The 15,587-nt window shown below is 40.6% G+C and overlaps 1 protein-coding gene across 2 annotated transcripts in view; it reads left to right on the top strand.

Moving 5' to 3' along the window:
* ARNT2 (aryl hydrocarbon receptor nuclear translocator 2) overlaps nucleotides 1-15,587 on the top strand; it is a 94,554-nt gene that overhangs the window by 60,194 nt on the left and 18,773 nt on the right. For both annotated transcript variants that reach the window (XM_056499808.1, XM_056499809.1), the window contains 6 exons: nucleotides 2,079-2,155; nucleotides 4,083-4,217; nucleotides 5,001-5,075; nucleotides 9,079-9,230; nucleotides 14,929-15,001; nucleotides 15,159-15,282. In XM_056499808.1, coding sequence (XP_056355783.1) covers nucleotides 2,079-2,155; nucleotides 4,083-4,217; nucleotides 5,001-5,075; nucleotides 9,079-9,230; nucleotides 14,929-15,001; nucleotides 15,159-15,282 — 636 coding nt within the window. The remainder of the gene's footprint in view (nucleotides 1-2,078; nucleotides 2,156-4,082; nucleotides 4,218-5,000; nucleotides 5,076-9,078; nucleotides 9,231-14,928; nucleotides 15,002-15,158; nucleotides 15,283-15,587) is intronic.

Here is a 15,587-nt window from a genome sequence, read left to right as displayed (position 1 = left end):
AGTGCAGTGTACATCTTTATTGACCTGTCCATCCAGGAGCGTGTTCAATAGGAAATGTGCTAAAGCAAAAGTAAATCTCATCTACAAATGCACGCTCCCATATAAAGACACCCAGAGTTGAATCTTTGGAAATATCAGCTGAAGAATAAAGAATATAATTTTTCTCTATGGAATGCTGTCAATAATAGCCCCTCATTGCAGAGAAGCAGACAATCTTTTTGTCATATTTTTTCTCTAGGCACTTTGGGAAGGGGTGTTAACAATCCACTGGGTCATGTATTGATTAATTTTCCTCCCTTTGTCAACAGGCTGACATCAGAAATTATATTTCTTAGCTAGGTTTTATTTTGGAGGTTGTTTATGTTACTTTGATTTTATTTGAGCAGTAGCAAGCATGGACCAAGTTCCTAAAAAGGAAAGCATTGTTGAAAGCTATAGAGAAAAAAAGATTATGCAAAGTGGTAGCTGTCCAGCTGTATCTTTGCTGTCCTTTGCAATACTCTGTGCCACTAAGGAAATGATTGGAAAAGCTTTTGAAGTCAAGTGAATATACTTTAAATATATCCTTCTCAAATGGAAAACTCCATTTGAAAGGGATCTTTTGGTTAAGGTATCCAACTAGAATGCTTAGAGTTATGTCTTCAGAACAGCACTTGTTAGGTGAGACAATAATGCTCCTCCTTTGTAAAGCTCTTGAGACCCCTTGATAAAATTCTAGTTATCAGTAGGGGGCTGCAAATAATGTTGTGCCCCCCAGATTGTGAAATTATTGCAGAACAAGTTTCAATATGATACAAAAACATGGCGGGGTGGGGGGGAGTTTCTTTCATACTTGGTGTATTTTATTTTATTTTATTTTATTTTATTTTATTTTATTTTATTTTATTTTATTTTATTTTATTTTATTTTATTTTATTTTATTTTATTTTATTTTATTTTATTTTATTTTATTTTATTTTATTTTATAGTTCAGTGAGTACCAAAAAATACCTGTAAAGTGCTGTTTGGAAACTGATTTTCAGATACGATTCAACTGTTTTGATACAAAATAGCATCCTTAGAGATGACTCCAGTTCACTCAGCAGCACTTCTAGCCATTTTTCAATTAAGAAAGTGGTGTGCTGTCATCCTCTGAACTGTCCAAAGATTGACTTACATTGGGGATTATAAATTTAAAAAATAAGGTGGCTGTTGTTTCAGAAATGATAGCTTATTTGTAATTGATTTCATTAATGCTTTTAAGTGCTTCTTAAATGATTCACTGCCTGTTATGACTAAATTCCTTAAAATCCTTGTGAAAGAGTTTACAGATCACTTAAAATAGGTCAGTGGTGTCAGTCCTGGGAGACGTTTTGTCAAGTGTTTTATACGAACTTGGTATCTCAGTATGGAGTTGGGAAATAGCCTTAACTCAAGGCTTAGCCAACAAGCAAGTAAACAGTGCTATTTGTGAAACACTGAGATGGAAAATAGTACACATGTATGTTTTGAAACTATTCCTGTGTTTATAGTAGTTACTCCTGTTACACAGCTGGAACGAGCAGTGTTAGCAAAGCATCCACATTTTTTTCAGTCTTTCAACGTAACGACGCAGGTTTAGTCCATTACAGAAAAAAGTAAAACCAGCTGGTAGATATGTGCACAGAATTAGTGATTAATTTAGGCTGTGCCTTGTTTTTAAGGCTCATTGTAAGATGTTATTCACAAAGAAAACAACATAGTGTGCCTTCACTGACATGATTAAGTGACCCCATGGTTCCATAACATGCTGGTAGAGCAGCACTCATGGAAATGTTACTGTCCATCTTGGTATATAATGGAATTTTAGTATATGCTTTGTCTTCAGCAGCCAAAATTGCTGCTATGGGTACTATGTATACATGTGGGATATGCAGGATTGAGCACAGCTTAGAAGGACCATCTGATCTGAACCCAGAAATAATGACTGAATCTTAGAGAAGAAAATGAGGTTATTTTGTAAGATTTAGAGCATCTAGAAAAGTACAGAGCCAGGAGAGCAGCATCACTGTTTATTCCAATTTCTTAATTGTAACAGTATTTATTATCATTTACTCCAGGAATGACTATACCAGAAGAAGATGCTGATGTGGGACAAGGCAGTAAATACTGCCTTGTGGCAATAGGAAGGCTTCAGGTAATGCCAGTCTTTCCATACACAAGCTATTTCTGAAAGCATGATCATTTTTCTGGTGTGGTTGTAAAAGATTTGCACACTGTTTTGCTACTAGACTGTAACTTTTAACATGCCTCCAGTTTATAAAGTGCCTTGATGTCTGTGCTGTCAGTAACTTGTCTAGAACTTGTCAGCAGAGCAAAATTAGGCTGTGATTTTGGTGGATATATGTATTTAATCCAGAAACAACAGCAGAGATGCCTCTGAAGATGTGTGCACAGGCCTGACATTCCTTAGGGTGTGCAGGGCTGGGGTGCTGGGGGCAGTGAGAAATGTGGCAGTGCAGGTGCTGCAGGTGATGGGTTAAAGTGACCCCCAAAGCCAGTGATACACTCCCTGCCATTTTTCCAGTCATTCACTCTCTGATTAATCAACTACTTGAGAAACTGTGATTGCAGGGGTTGTCCTGAGAATGGTAATGATAAAGCAGTCAAGAGGCACTTCAGAAATCCTGGCTTTATTCTCAGTGTGTATTGTGTTATGCATTCAGATGAGATGTGAGCTGAAGGAACTGGGAGAACAAAATTTTCTTTCCTTTTTGTGCAGACGGTTGCAATTGTTGTAGTGCATTTCCTCCTTTGTGCATTGCTAAGCAGAGTTCAGAGCTCTGAGCTAAAGCACTTGTGGTGAATCTCCTTCACCACAGCAGGGAGGACAGTTTTCATCTTCCTGCTCTGGGAATTCTGCCATGGGTGAACATGTTTGAGCCTCTTGCGTGATCCCCTGCACTCACTGCCATCTGCTAGGAGGGGCTCACTCCTCCTGACAAGGTGGAATGACCCTGACAAGGTGGAATGACCCTTTCACAGGTGCCAAACCCATCTTACCCCAGGTCAACAGCCTGCAAGTGTTAGCATGTCTGCAGAGTGGCTCTCCATGGCCAGGGCAGAGCTACACAAGTACTGCAGGATGGGTTTTAGGTTAATCATACTTTCATAATCAAGAGTAATATATTCCACTAATAAAAAGAAGGAAGTTATGGGAGTTCATGTGTTACAGCTTCCAAAGAGAGATGATTTCCAAGTAATGTCAAAATGTCTGTTACGTTAGAGGAGCCATTGTGGTACGTGATGGAGGCAGGAGGAAGCTTTGTGGTGGGTTAAATCAGAAAGGAGTCAGGGTGCACAGATGTAATATAGCAAGTTGAAATCTTGCATACAGTTGACTTGTTAATCTGCTCCAAGTTAGCAAAAAAATGAGGTTTTGCTCATTTTGCATTGTTAGCAGAGATAGCTCTGGAAGTTGTGAGAAAATCAGCACTCCCCTCTGTACCTCTAGTGGGAAGGAATGGATATGAAGTGGCCTGATAGCACAAATTTCAGGCAGAGAGCTGAAAACACATAGTTCTCTCTGATGAGATCTGAGAAATATTTAGAGAACTGTTTTTCATTATGAGCAGCCACTTGCTGGTCTAATATCCCCTACCTCAGCCTCTGGAGGACTTGGTTCAGGTTCTGTGGGTGTTTTAGGTGGGGTTCATGTCACCTGAAACAGGAGTGTTTAGTCTGAGCAGTCCTGTTGGTTAGGTCTACAGATAATGGACTGCATTGTCCTCTGCAAGTCACTCATCCTTGGTTGGCAGAGATAGGAACCACGATGCCTGATGTGCTGCAAAGTGAGAGGAATCCAGCTGGACTTCTATCCTCACTATATCCCCCCTTCTTGGGAAATTCTGGTGTGTTTGTTTCTCTGCTGTGCTGCTAAACCCCCATAGATGCCACGGGGTGAGATATTTGCCCTGCAAACTGGACTAAAGGCTGTTCTGTCATTTATCTGTGCTGTTGTTTTATTTTACAGTCTGTAAAATACTTTTACTGCCAGCAGATGTGTTCTTTAGCTGTGGGGTCAGATTTGGCCCTGGGTGACTGGTGTTCTTGCTTGGCCCCAGGTGACCAGCTCTCCGGTGTGCATGGACATGAACGGCATGTCAGTCCCCACGGAGTTCCTGTCCAGGCACAACTCTGATGGAGTCATCACCTTCGTGGACCCACGGTGCATCAGTGTCATTGGCTACCAGCCCCAGGTCTGTGGCCACCAGGAATGTGGAGAATGGGTGGAGCTAAAGCAGAAAGTCCCGTTTGCAAGCATGAAGTATTTGCAGCTGATAATTCATACATTGTGCACTAAATGCTGTTTGTTTTTCTTTGCTGTCCATGCCTCTGTGTGGGATATCTTCTTAGACTTTAGATCTGATTAAAATTCTAACAGCAGAGTGTTCAGAACCTTGCACAGCTTTCCAGTGAAGACATTTCTGTGATAGAAGGTTAACAGTGCTTGGAGAGAGTTTTAGTCCTGTAGACCTTTGATTCCACCAATCTCTTGAACAGTAAGAAAACATAATTTACAGCATCTAATTTCCTTTAGGCTTACATCTGCTCCTCTGAACAGGAGGCTAGTACAGAACTGAGTAGAATAGTAAATGAACCACAGCACTCCCTCAGATAACTCCTAACAGTTGCAATTTAGAGGCAAAAGTAGTTCCTTGTTCATTTGCTTATTCATTTATTTAAATTTTAAATTGCTTTATTAATAATTATTTTTACAAAAATTAGTGCCATAAAATGAGCTGTAGTAGCAGATACCAGTCTTTTCAGGGCACCATTTCACAGGTATTAGAAAATCATTTAAACTTTTTTGTAAAAGCATAAGGCATGATGCTTACAAACCTTTTTTGTGTGGTTCATTCCTATTAACTGAGTAGTCCCATTAAGAGTGATTGATCTTTTTTTGCAAGAATTACTTGCAGGTCTGCATGTGGATTTGTGTTGTGGTTTGGGTTTTTACATAGATTTATGTTTTATTCTAGGATCTTCTGGGGAAAGATATTTTAGAATTCTGCCATCCTGAAGATCAAAGCCATTTGCGAGAGAGTTTCCAACAGGTGCTGTGTCCTGCTCCTTTTGTTCCACACTTTATTATTTTGTTATTATTTTGACCACAGAACTAGTTTTTATTTCATAGTTCAAGGTATTTTTTTCTGTTAGGAGAAGGAGTGGCAAGATACAGAACAATTTGTTGATCAGTAATCAGTTGGTTAAGCTGCATAATAAATGGCAGCTTAAACTGCAGCACAGGTTGACAGTATTTTCAGAAATTAATATTCTAGTTATATATGGGTTTTTTTGCTGCACATGGTGAACTGTTTTGGAGATGCCTGTATTGATCCCACTATGTTAAGTGGTAACCAAAATGATTTACCTTCCAAGATGGGCTGTTGGTTTGGAAGTAGTTACATCCCTCTGTGACACTGAATTGTTTGTAACTGAGTTCTCTGCTAGCATAGATGAAATGCTTTTTCATGTACTTTAATGGAATTACACCACTTTACATCAACATGTAATTTGGCCCTTTTTCTCTATTAGAAATTGAAATGTACAGGGAAGTAACAAAATAAATACAACATACAGGAAGAGTTACTGATTTGGATTAATTATTATCATGGGCCACATTTACATCAGCTAAATCAGAGACGTTTATTCCATTGCAGAGCTTGCTGTTTCAGCTTGGTCTGGGACATGCATTAGCAGGGCTTTCCCTGAGCTGCCTCCTATTGCTGGGCTTTTCAGTGCCTTTCCTGCTGCACCAGAACACCCAGCACAGGGTGTTTAACTGATTGCTGAGGCTCAGTTGATCTAAGTGGTCCCAGATTTTCTAACAACAGCCAATAGCTCAATCCTGTTGTGTTGATCCATCTCTTGGACGCTGAGATGTATTTTCAGTGGTGAAATGTGAATATGAAGTGACTTCTAAATAATTCCTATAGCCAGCTGTTTGTTCAGGCATGGCATGCACAGACAGAGCCTCTTGGGGAAAATCAACTGAATGCTGTGTCCCTAGAACAGATTGTGAGACTGAGCTTGTGGTCTCTGCAGAACCATTGGACACAGTGTAAGATATTGGTCCTCCTGAGCAGTTTCTCACCATCTCACCATCTCACCATCCCCCCCTTCAACATGGGACTACCAGCCCCATGGCCAACTGAGCCTCCAGTTCCCTTGCACAATCTGAGTGCAAACATCAGCCTTTTTAAATTCAAGATGTTGATTCACAGGCTGTGATAGTTCAGTGTTTTAAACAGATCACCACACTCAGAGCATCTCCTCTGCCCCACCGTGGCTGGGGATGTGATTCTGCAGCTGAATCCTCCTCAGTTCCTGCTTCCCCTCTTCCCTCCTGCCTGCCCTCCTCCCCACCTTCCTCCTGCCTTGGTGCTGGATGGATGGGCTTGCTGGAAGGCTGAGGCACTAACTCCTTTTGCAGGGAGCTTCCAGCTTTGGGCTGGTTCAGCTCCCTGAGCTGGTGCCTGATGCTGTCAGCGGCGCAGGAGCAGTGAGAGCACAGATGCTGTTTTTCAGTGGTGCCCAAATGATTGATTCCACTCATCTGTCCAAGAGACAGTGACAGAGAGCTGCTGGATAATGGCCCATCAGACATCCAGTGTTGCCTGGGTCTCAGCAGGGCTGGCTAATGAACATTGCAGTTAATGACCTGGTCCTCCCTGTGCTCCCTGGGAGGGAGATCAGGCTGTGGGAGGCTGCCAGTGTGTCCCTGAACTCAGCTGCTGGGGACTCCACTGTCACCACTCACTGCTAGGCATGTGCATAAGTGATTTGCTGGATCAGGGACCTACAGGATTTGCTTAAGGTCATACAGAAAGATAGCAGGGGAAAAATACAATTATAAGTGAAAGTTCCTGCTCACTCAGTCTATGTCCAATCTATGAAAATAGTGTTTCCTTAGCAGGCAATGCCTTCTTGGGTGTATTTTTGTTCACTACAGTAGCAGTGTGACTGGGGCTGTTATTCCCATCATGCAATAAAAAGACTGAAGTAAACAGTTCAGCTTTGCACCAGGTGGTTTTTATTTCTGAAGAATATAAGAAAGTAAAGTTTAATCATTAGCTTTGAAATTTTTTGTGCTGGTTTGTTTGTGTGCTCTGTCTTAAGACAGTTCAGAATTTTCCCACCAGCAGTCTCTCTACTTTATATATTATTACAGAATTACTGTTTGCTTAATCAGGATTTCAGGGTAATAGATCACTGCTGTTTGTTTTATTATTGTTAGTTCAGACTTAGAAATCTCTTAATTAAAAAGGTAACTGTGATTTCAGTTAAACTCTTTTTTTCCTAAAACCTGAAAACTTGACACTTCTGATTTGCTGACAGTATCAGAACCAGACTGGTGCATAACAGAGGAGGGAAGGAGGGAGGGTGGGTATTGCAATTTTTGGTCAATTGCCAGTATCTATCTCAGAGCTTTATTTCCTTGGGAAGATAAATTCATTCATCAGGGTGGGAAAAATCAGGCCAGAATAAGATAGTCTCAAGGTTAAGACCAACAAATACAGGTTAATATCAAAGGGTCCAGTATGCAGCTATTGGATAGCTATCCAGTAGGATACTATTCAGATTGCACACTCTACACCAGCTCTATGGTTTCTACCCTGGGTGTGGTAGTAGAAAATTGCTGATAAAAGAATGTTGCTCAGTGAGCTCAGAAAAACCCTGTAAAAGCATTTAAAAACCCCCAACAAAACCAACCAGAAGTCATTTACTTTAGTATGGTTTTAAACTTTCCTGGGCTTTGCTAAAGCTTGTGTCTTCTATTTGCATTGTCTTCTATTTGCATTGTCTTCTATTTGCATTGTTTCCATTTAGTTCTATATCCAGTTGATTAATTTGAACTGCAAACCTCTAAAAAAACCAGGATTGGAACATTTTTCTTAATCTAATTGCTTGTCAATAAAGACAGAAGGTAAATAGTGAGTCTTCTACTTTTAGAGAATACAGGCTGCAGATAGCTAATAAAAAGTAAATTCCAGATGTTAATGATTAAGAATCCACAAGATGTGGCATTTATTTGCAGTAGACCTTCCCTTTCCTTCCTTGTGGCAAGCTTGAGATAGCCTGGTGGAAAAGCTGTAAAATATAAACAGAGATAGGCCAGGTAAGTGCCAGCTGAATGACTTAAAACCATGGAAATTTTCTTCTGGTTTAACCCCAGATTGTTGGACAGCACATGAAATGCTGTTGTAGGGCCAGTGTGAGAAGATTGCTTTGAATGTATTTTAGTTGGCTGCTTCTGAATCCTCACTTGGTGCCCAGCTGTTGAATTGAGCAAAACTTCAGCTACTAAACCCAGAAATCTGAATTCTTAGTTACAAACAAACAGCCTGTGCAAGCAAAAAATCTATACTAATAAAATGGACAGTGACTTATCAGTGTTCTCTCCATTCAAACACTGGCTCACTCTTTTTTCTTCTGAAAGTCAGAAGCAAGTGTTTCTTGTTAGCAATTTGCCATCCTTTTAGTATGTTTGGGTGGTGGGGAACCAACCCCTGGCGGTTTCTAAAATAACAAAAAATAAACACAATTGTGTTTAAGCATTGTTCTACCTAAATTTTAGTGCTGATTTATCACATATATTAACTGTATAGCTGGGTGCCAAGCAGAAAAGCAGTCAGCCTCAGAATGGCTTTACCTATAGGGTTTTGTTTAGCTGCAGTGTTTGGTTTATGATTTACATATAAACATTTTAAAGTTTGGTTTCTGTCAATCTCTCAATAAGTTTTTCACATTAAAATATTCCTAAAGTTTCTTTGTTGGGATAACAGCACAACCTGATGATTGTCCTGAGTCTGTATTCTTTTTATAAGCAGGCTGGAAATTGGCATTTTATACGACAAAGCATGAGGATTTAATTCTGAAGGAGATAGTGTAGGCATGGATAGGATTTTGTGTATTCTCTCCAAATTAAAAATTCCTCTGCTGTGCCCGTAGCTTTCTGGAATTCAAGTTTAAAATGCACCAGTTGCTGCTATTGACTATTCATTTGCACAGCAGATAGCAATCTCCTGTTACTAACCTTTCCAAATGGCTTTGCAGGTGGTAAAACTGAAAGGTCAAGTCCTGTCTGTGATGTATCGTTTCCGCACCAAGAACCGGGAGTGGATGCTGATCAGGACCAGCAGCTTCACGTTTCAGAATCCTTACTCGGATGAGATCGAGTACATCATCTGCACCAACACTAACGTTAAGTATGTGCCTTTCTGGGTGCTCAGCTCCGTGCTTTTGAAGGAATTGTAACAGTTCTTTTTCGCTGTAAAGCACATCCCAATTTTTAACAGACACCTTTTGTTTCTGTCTGACAGTGCAGGCTGTAACAGGGTTTTGCTGCATCAGGAGATCTCCCAGGGTAGCTGTTTCTCTGTGTCATTATCCTGTGATGCTTCCAGGGCCTGGCTGCACTGGGGGGAAACGTCATTTATCTGTTATGTCATTAGACAAGTCTATTGATCTCAGTCCAGGCTGCCTTGAACTAATGCAGAGCTTCCAGCAGCTCAGCAGCTGTCCTGATACTGGAGGAAGGTTAGCCTGACCCTGAGCCAAAAGAAAATTCCATATCCATGTTCATTGTGATCATGCCATTCTGTAGTTCTGGGCTCTTCTGCTTGAGCTGTGTCTGCTCTTACGACCTAATGAAGCTGGCAGAATTATTTCCTAGTAGGTTTGATTGGGAAGGGTTCTTGATACATTAGATTTGATAGAATATCCCCAGGTATGGGGGTGATCCAAATCCTTATCTTAACAGGGAAATGAAATCATCCTGACATGGAATTCATATTTTCAAAAGTCTTTCATTTGGCCTGTTAGGAGGAGATCACACTCAGAGTATGGTGGAGGTGGATTTCTCTGGACTGAGCAGAGATGCTTTTGGAGGCTGCTGGGTTCTCAGCCAGTAACTCCAGAACCTAATCTGGCCTTGATTGCTTTATATTGTGAGGCTTTTTAATAAATGTTTCTTCTTTCTAATACAAATTTAATCTATTCGTAAAACTAAATCTTCTTCTGGTCTGACCAGAGATTTTTTGCCAGGTCTTTAGCTGGGAGGAAATTACTGTATTTGAGATCTGAGCCTGTTAGACCGTGTATTGGAAATGCTGAAGGAGCAGCCTGCTGCTGAAGGTGCCTGCTGAGAGCTCCACTGCAAAACCAAACCCCTGGGGCTATGGCATTGGAGTTTGGAAGTGCCTCTGGGCATTCCTTGTCTTGCTTCTTTGGACATGGCACATACCTGGACTGGAAGGGCTGTGCGTTCCCTTACATGAAACCCAGCATCACAATTGTTTTCCTCTTTTTTTTCCTGCATACCCAAAAAGTTGGGCTTAAACTGAATAGTTAAGCTCATTGAAAACAGGCAAATGTGTCTTGAAATCAGACTGCTTGTCTGCACTGTGCATCAAAATAGCTATTTCCACATTTCTGCTGTCCCATAATACTTTTCCAAATTATTTGTATATGCAAAAACAGGCCTGCAAAGTAAAAAACATCTTCTGAGGTTTGTCCCGGGCTGGCTTAATTGTGCTTTGTTCCCAAGAGGCCACGGATGAAAAAGTGGGGCTGGAGACTTATGCTGTGTTGACTCTGGGAATGCTTTTTCTGAGCCTGCACTGTACAGTTCAGCTTGGCACCACAGCACTCTCTGTGATGAACAGGACTGTGCCAGCTCCTGGCTCTGCTTCCATCCCTCTTGCTAGGTTTGAATAACAACCCAGAAATGCTGACCTAATATGGAAGTTGCCTGCTGCTACTTTGACAGGGGATGTTCCCTCTTTCCTGTCATGTTGAAAATGTTCTGAAATGGGCAAGATACAGCCCATTATACTCTTGCTTTTGAATAGTAGAAAGAATGCATTATTCAGACTGGTTTTGTTTTTCCCCTTATTCTCTCCCAGTTCTCAGATTTCCAAAGAGGACTTACTGTAAAGTACTGCAGTTCCTGCCTGCTTCTGGCTTTTTTCTTCTCCCTTCACATTTGGGGTCATGTTTTGATTTCTAATTTCCTAGCTGCCCTGAAGAGTTGTACATCATGGTGCAGCTGGTGATTTCCAACTTTTCATTAAGCTGCTGCTGGGACTGGTGGTTTGGCACCAGCCCTGGTGTGTGTGGCCATCCTTACATGTTCCTGGAAGGTGCTCTGGGTCCAGCAAGGTGCTTCCCATGGAGACCAGGCAGGGATGCCTTGCTGTGCCCAGCTGGAAGCACAGAGACAGATTTGATCTGCCTGTCATTAGATAGCCCCATAAAAAACAGGCTTGAAGTAGTTAAAAATGCAGTGTGAAATTGCAAAGACAAAGTAGTCAAAAAATCTGGGTTTGAATCAGTTTTTAACTGAGGATAGTTCAAAGCCACATCTGTGTATGTTTGTTAATGGAATAGCTCAAGTTGGTCAGTGAACAGCATTTTCCCAAAGGACTGTAGAGGGCAGTGATGACTCCAGTTGTGGAGACATTCCTTGGTTTTTACTGTTACTTGTTGGCTTGGTTTGGTTGTTCTGTTTCTTTTTTTCTGTCTTTTTTCCCCCCTTTTTTAAAATAAAAATAGTCCTTTGGAGCTTCAAACACTCAAATGTCCAAACTTGCTTTTGGTACAGAAGGATAAGGAAACATTAGGTTCAAATGTTCTTAGTTCTTTGCAAAAAAAAAGAAAAGAAAAGAAAACTTCTCTCAGTTTCACTTGGGTGTAGTCATCCAAGAGAAACTTCCTGGAGAAATGAAGCATTTAAAGTTTCACATTTGTGCTGTGTTGGGCTGAAAGAAGAGTCCCCTGTTTGACCACGTCTTCCTGTGTAGTTGGGACTCTTTGATTTCCAAAGAGAAAAAATAATTGTTATCAGTGTTTATTTATTATACAGATAGAGCAGTGTTTGAATAAAATAATGTTGTGGTGACAGGTTATATAAAGGTCTTACACGTATATATATTTATATGTATATACATCAAAATAAAGAAGAGATGTTTTTTTCTGACCTGTGTGGAATATCTGATGTTTCATTTTTGGAAGCCACAAATCCTGTTCTGCACTGTGTGAATTTATGAGTCCTGTGGTTGTCCTGAGTCTCGAGACTTTTTGTGTTGGAGTGAGCTGGCACAGGTCACTGCTGGAAGCAGCCTACTGGATGAATCAGCCTGTGGGAGAGGTACTTTCTGCTCTGGATGCTCCTGGGCCAAAATAATAAAGAGATCAACTATTCTGATAAAATTCCAGTTGGTTGTAGTGGTGGTAAAGTCTTTCTCGTGCTCGTGTGTCATCTGTGGTCTGACTGAGACTGGTGTTAGACCCTTTTGCAGGGGTGAGTGGAAGGAGGGAGATCCGGAGAATTTCTGAAGGAGGATTTTACAACCACAGCCCCAAGGCTTTAACTGCTCTGCTTTTGTCCAAACCAGACACAGGAAACATGTGCCTGTATTATATAAAAAAAGCTTGGTAGAGATGCAGTACTGTTGTTTCTCTCTCACCAAAGAGTCTGTTAATTTTAAAGTTCAAATCATTTTTTGTTTACTGTAATGCCTGGAAAGGGAACCAGTGACCAGTTTTCATAGAGCTTAACATCTTTTCAAACCTCAGAAGAACTTCCATGCTATCTTCCTCTTTCTTCCATGTTTATTTGCATTAACTATCAAAGCCTTCAGATTTACTGAACCATTCCTTGTCCAAGCCGAGGGCTTTCCCAGTTTCATACTGAACCTGTGGGTCAGTACAGACAGAATCCACTGTTGACCCAGACAGTGCCTCACTTGCTGTATTGGGTATCCTGTAGGGCCAAGAAATTGTTCATTACTCCTTGAACCCTTGAAACTGAAAGTGAAACCAAGGACAGTTTTTGGGTTCAAAGTTAGAAGGCAGCTTTGAGTTTTGCCCAAACTGATGATAATTCCTTGTTCTGTTCCATTTTTACTGTCCAGCAGTTGAAGGGACCTGCCTGTGTTGGCTGCCAGAAAGGCTGGTGAGATAGAAGAGTCTGAAGCAGCCACAGCAGCAGCACTGAGCTCTCCCTGGACGACTAGTCCATGAATTGCTGCACAATTTCTTTCAGGTTTCAAGCACCATTTAAACTCTTTATGCAATAGCAGCCAACAACAACAGAAGATGTTACCCTGGCTTTGCATTTCAGTCTTAATTAAGTGCAGCATAGCTTGCACAGAGTTCAGTAATGATACACGCAACTTCTTGGTTTTTATAGGAAATGGATTTCAGGAGGTTGTTCCCAAAGTTCAGTGCTGTTAACACAATGTGGTGTTTATGTTGTACTGCAGCTTAATGAGTATTAGAGATGAAAGATAGAGAGGGGCAAAGGAGCACTGAGTTAGAGAAGTGCCTGCAAAACAAATAACGAGTGAGTGTGCTGTTTGCTTTGGCTCATTTGTATGTATATGGCTGAATCAAGAAAACATTCTTTATAAGGAACAGAGGAGGACCTAATGTGCTGTTTATTGACACATGCACCAAGTCGGTGGTAATAAAAACAAATGAAACAGTGTAATTGGCTTTCACGTTAACAACGGGGTTTAATGGGTGTTTATTGTCCACGGGGTGGGATTTAGAAACTTCCCCATAGATTCCCCACAATTTAATTGCCTCCCGGAGTTCTCTTGGAAAAGTTTGCATTTTATGCTTGTGAACAAAGAATGTCTTTGCATTCCAGAGGTAATTTTTAGGAATTTTCTGCTTGCTAAAATAATAAGGAAAATCCATGGCTCTCTAATGGCTTGGAGGACTGCCTTTTTTTGCATGTTACTGCTAGGACAAAAGTTACTCCCTGTATTATGTGTTCTCACACTGTAAGGCTTGCAGAAGGCTTTGGTTACTTACTCTGACCTGCTGTTTGTTGCAGGACACAGATTTTTGCCATGGAGCATAAAAACTGACCAAAGTGTCTTCTGGAAAAGCATCAAGGGATAGCAAAATCTGTTACTTACTTCAGTTGCTTGTTTGAGTGATTCCTCATGTTTCCAGTGGTTTGTGTCTAATTTGTCATTTGACTTTGTCTGCGAGTTTGTCTCTCAGTCCCTTCGCACTTGAATCTGTTTCAAAATTTAAAGGAAGATTTGGATGAAAATCTAAAATTTAAGCCTGTGGCTATAAATACATTGTAATTTTCAGAGTTCCAAATCCATTATCTTGCTGTTTTGCAAAATTTCATCTCTTCCTGCCTGTCCAAGTATCATTTCTGGAGAGAGACACACATGGTGTGTAATTCCCGTTTTTTGGGTGATTTTTCCTTCAGAAAGAAGCCAGAAACATACACAAACTGAGCGCTGTTAAGGATCATTTACAAGTATCAAATCCAAGTATTTTGTCAGTTCAATCCTGTCCTAATCTCTGAGCTCTAGCATAATTGTGGGGGTTTGTATCTTCTTTGCTAACTGAGCCAAGAGCCCCACAAAGATGAGGGTTCTACCTGTGTATCTCCAGGCCAGAAGTTTTCTTGCTTATTGTGACCAAGTAACAGAAAGCAACTGTTAATCAGTGGTGCAAAACATCTGGATAATTTCCAGCTGTTGAGGTGTTCTGTTATTAGGTGTCTTCCTGGAGAGCAAGCTTACTGTTTCATTCAGCAGGATCAGAGAGGGGGTCTGGTGTTTTCATTATTAGCATGAGGATGACAATGAGTTAAGAATAGTGAATTTTTAAATCTTTTATGAAGAGATTGTATTCCATCCTCCATTGCTTATCCACCTTCACTTCTGTGCTATGGCAGCAGAATTCCTGTTACATTCCTGTGGTGCAGGTTTTCTCAATGAGAGAGCTGTAAATACAAATGGATCTCACAGGGAAGGATTTAGTAAATCATCTGAGACATGTTTCACTGGGAGTGTAAAATAGGTGACCATGACTATTCCTTTTTGTATCTTAATTGGTTTTTGTAAGAAAGTAATTTTGTCTCCCTTGCAGACAACTTCAGCAACAGCAAGCAGAACTCGAAGTACATCAAAGAGATGGGCTGTCATCCTATGACTTATCTCAGGTGAAATTTCTCAGACTTTTCTTTTTGTGCCTCTGATCATTTAAGATGTAAAACAACAGAAAATTTCAGCAAGACTAAAAGTACATTGTGACTGTCCCTGAATTCCTTTTTGTCAAATATAGTAGAGGGAATTACTTTCCTCTGTGTATCTCAACAGGTGCCTGTTCCAAGTATACCAGCTAATGTTCACGAGGGTGGAAAGTCTGTGGAAAAGCCTGATGCTATCTTCTCCCAAGAGAGAGATCCTAGATTTGCTGAGATGTTTGCTGGAATAACTGCTTGTAAGTGAATGTCCCTGATGTTTAATTTTTAATACTGTATTAAGCTTGGTTACATGATGTAGAGCACAGCTTAAAGAGAATGAAGAGAAACTGCTGCATAGTAGAGAATTTTCTAAGCATCATCAGTCTTTGGGACATTTTCTAGTATTTATCAATCGGTGGAGTTTTCCCCTAAAGATGATAGGATTAAATTCAAAGAGGGAAGGAGGGCTTTTGTGTCACCAAACCTGCCTGGTTTTGATTTTCTTTTCATTTCACAGGGACACTTTAGGCAGTGCTCCTAGATATTAAATATACTGAGCAGA

The sequence above is a fragment of the Oenanthe melanoleuca genome, chromosome 10, assembly GCF_029582105.1.
Source record: "Oenanthe melanoleuca isolate GR-GAL-2019-014 chromosome 10, OMel1.0, whole genome shotgun sequence".
In the NCBI taxonomy this organism is placed as follows: Eukaryota; Metazoa; Chordata; class Aves; order Passeriformes; family Muscicapidae; genus Oenanthe; species Oenanthe melanoleuca.
The sequence above is the reverse complement of the archived record's forward strand: the minus strand, read 5'-3'. Positions and strand labels throughout refer to the sequence as shown.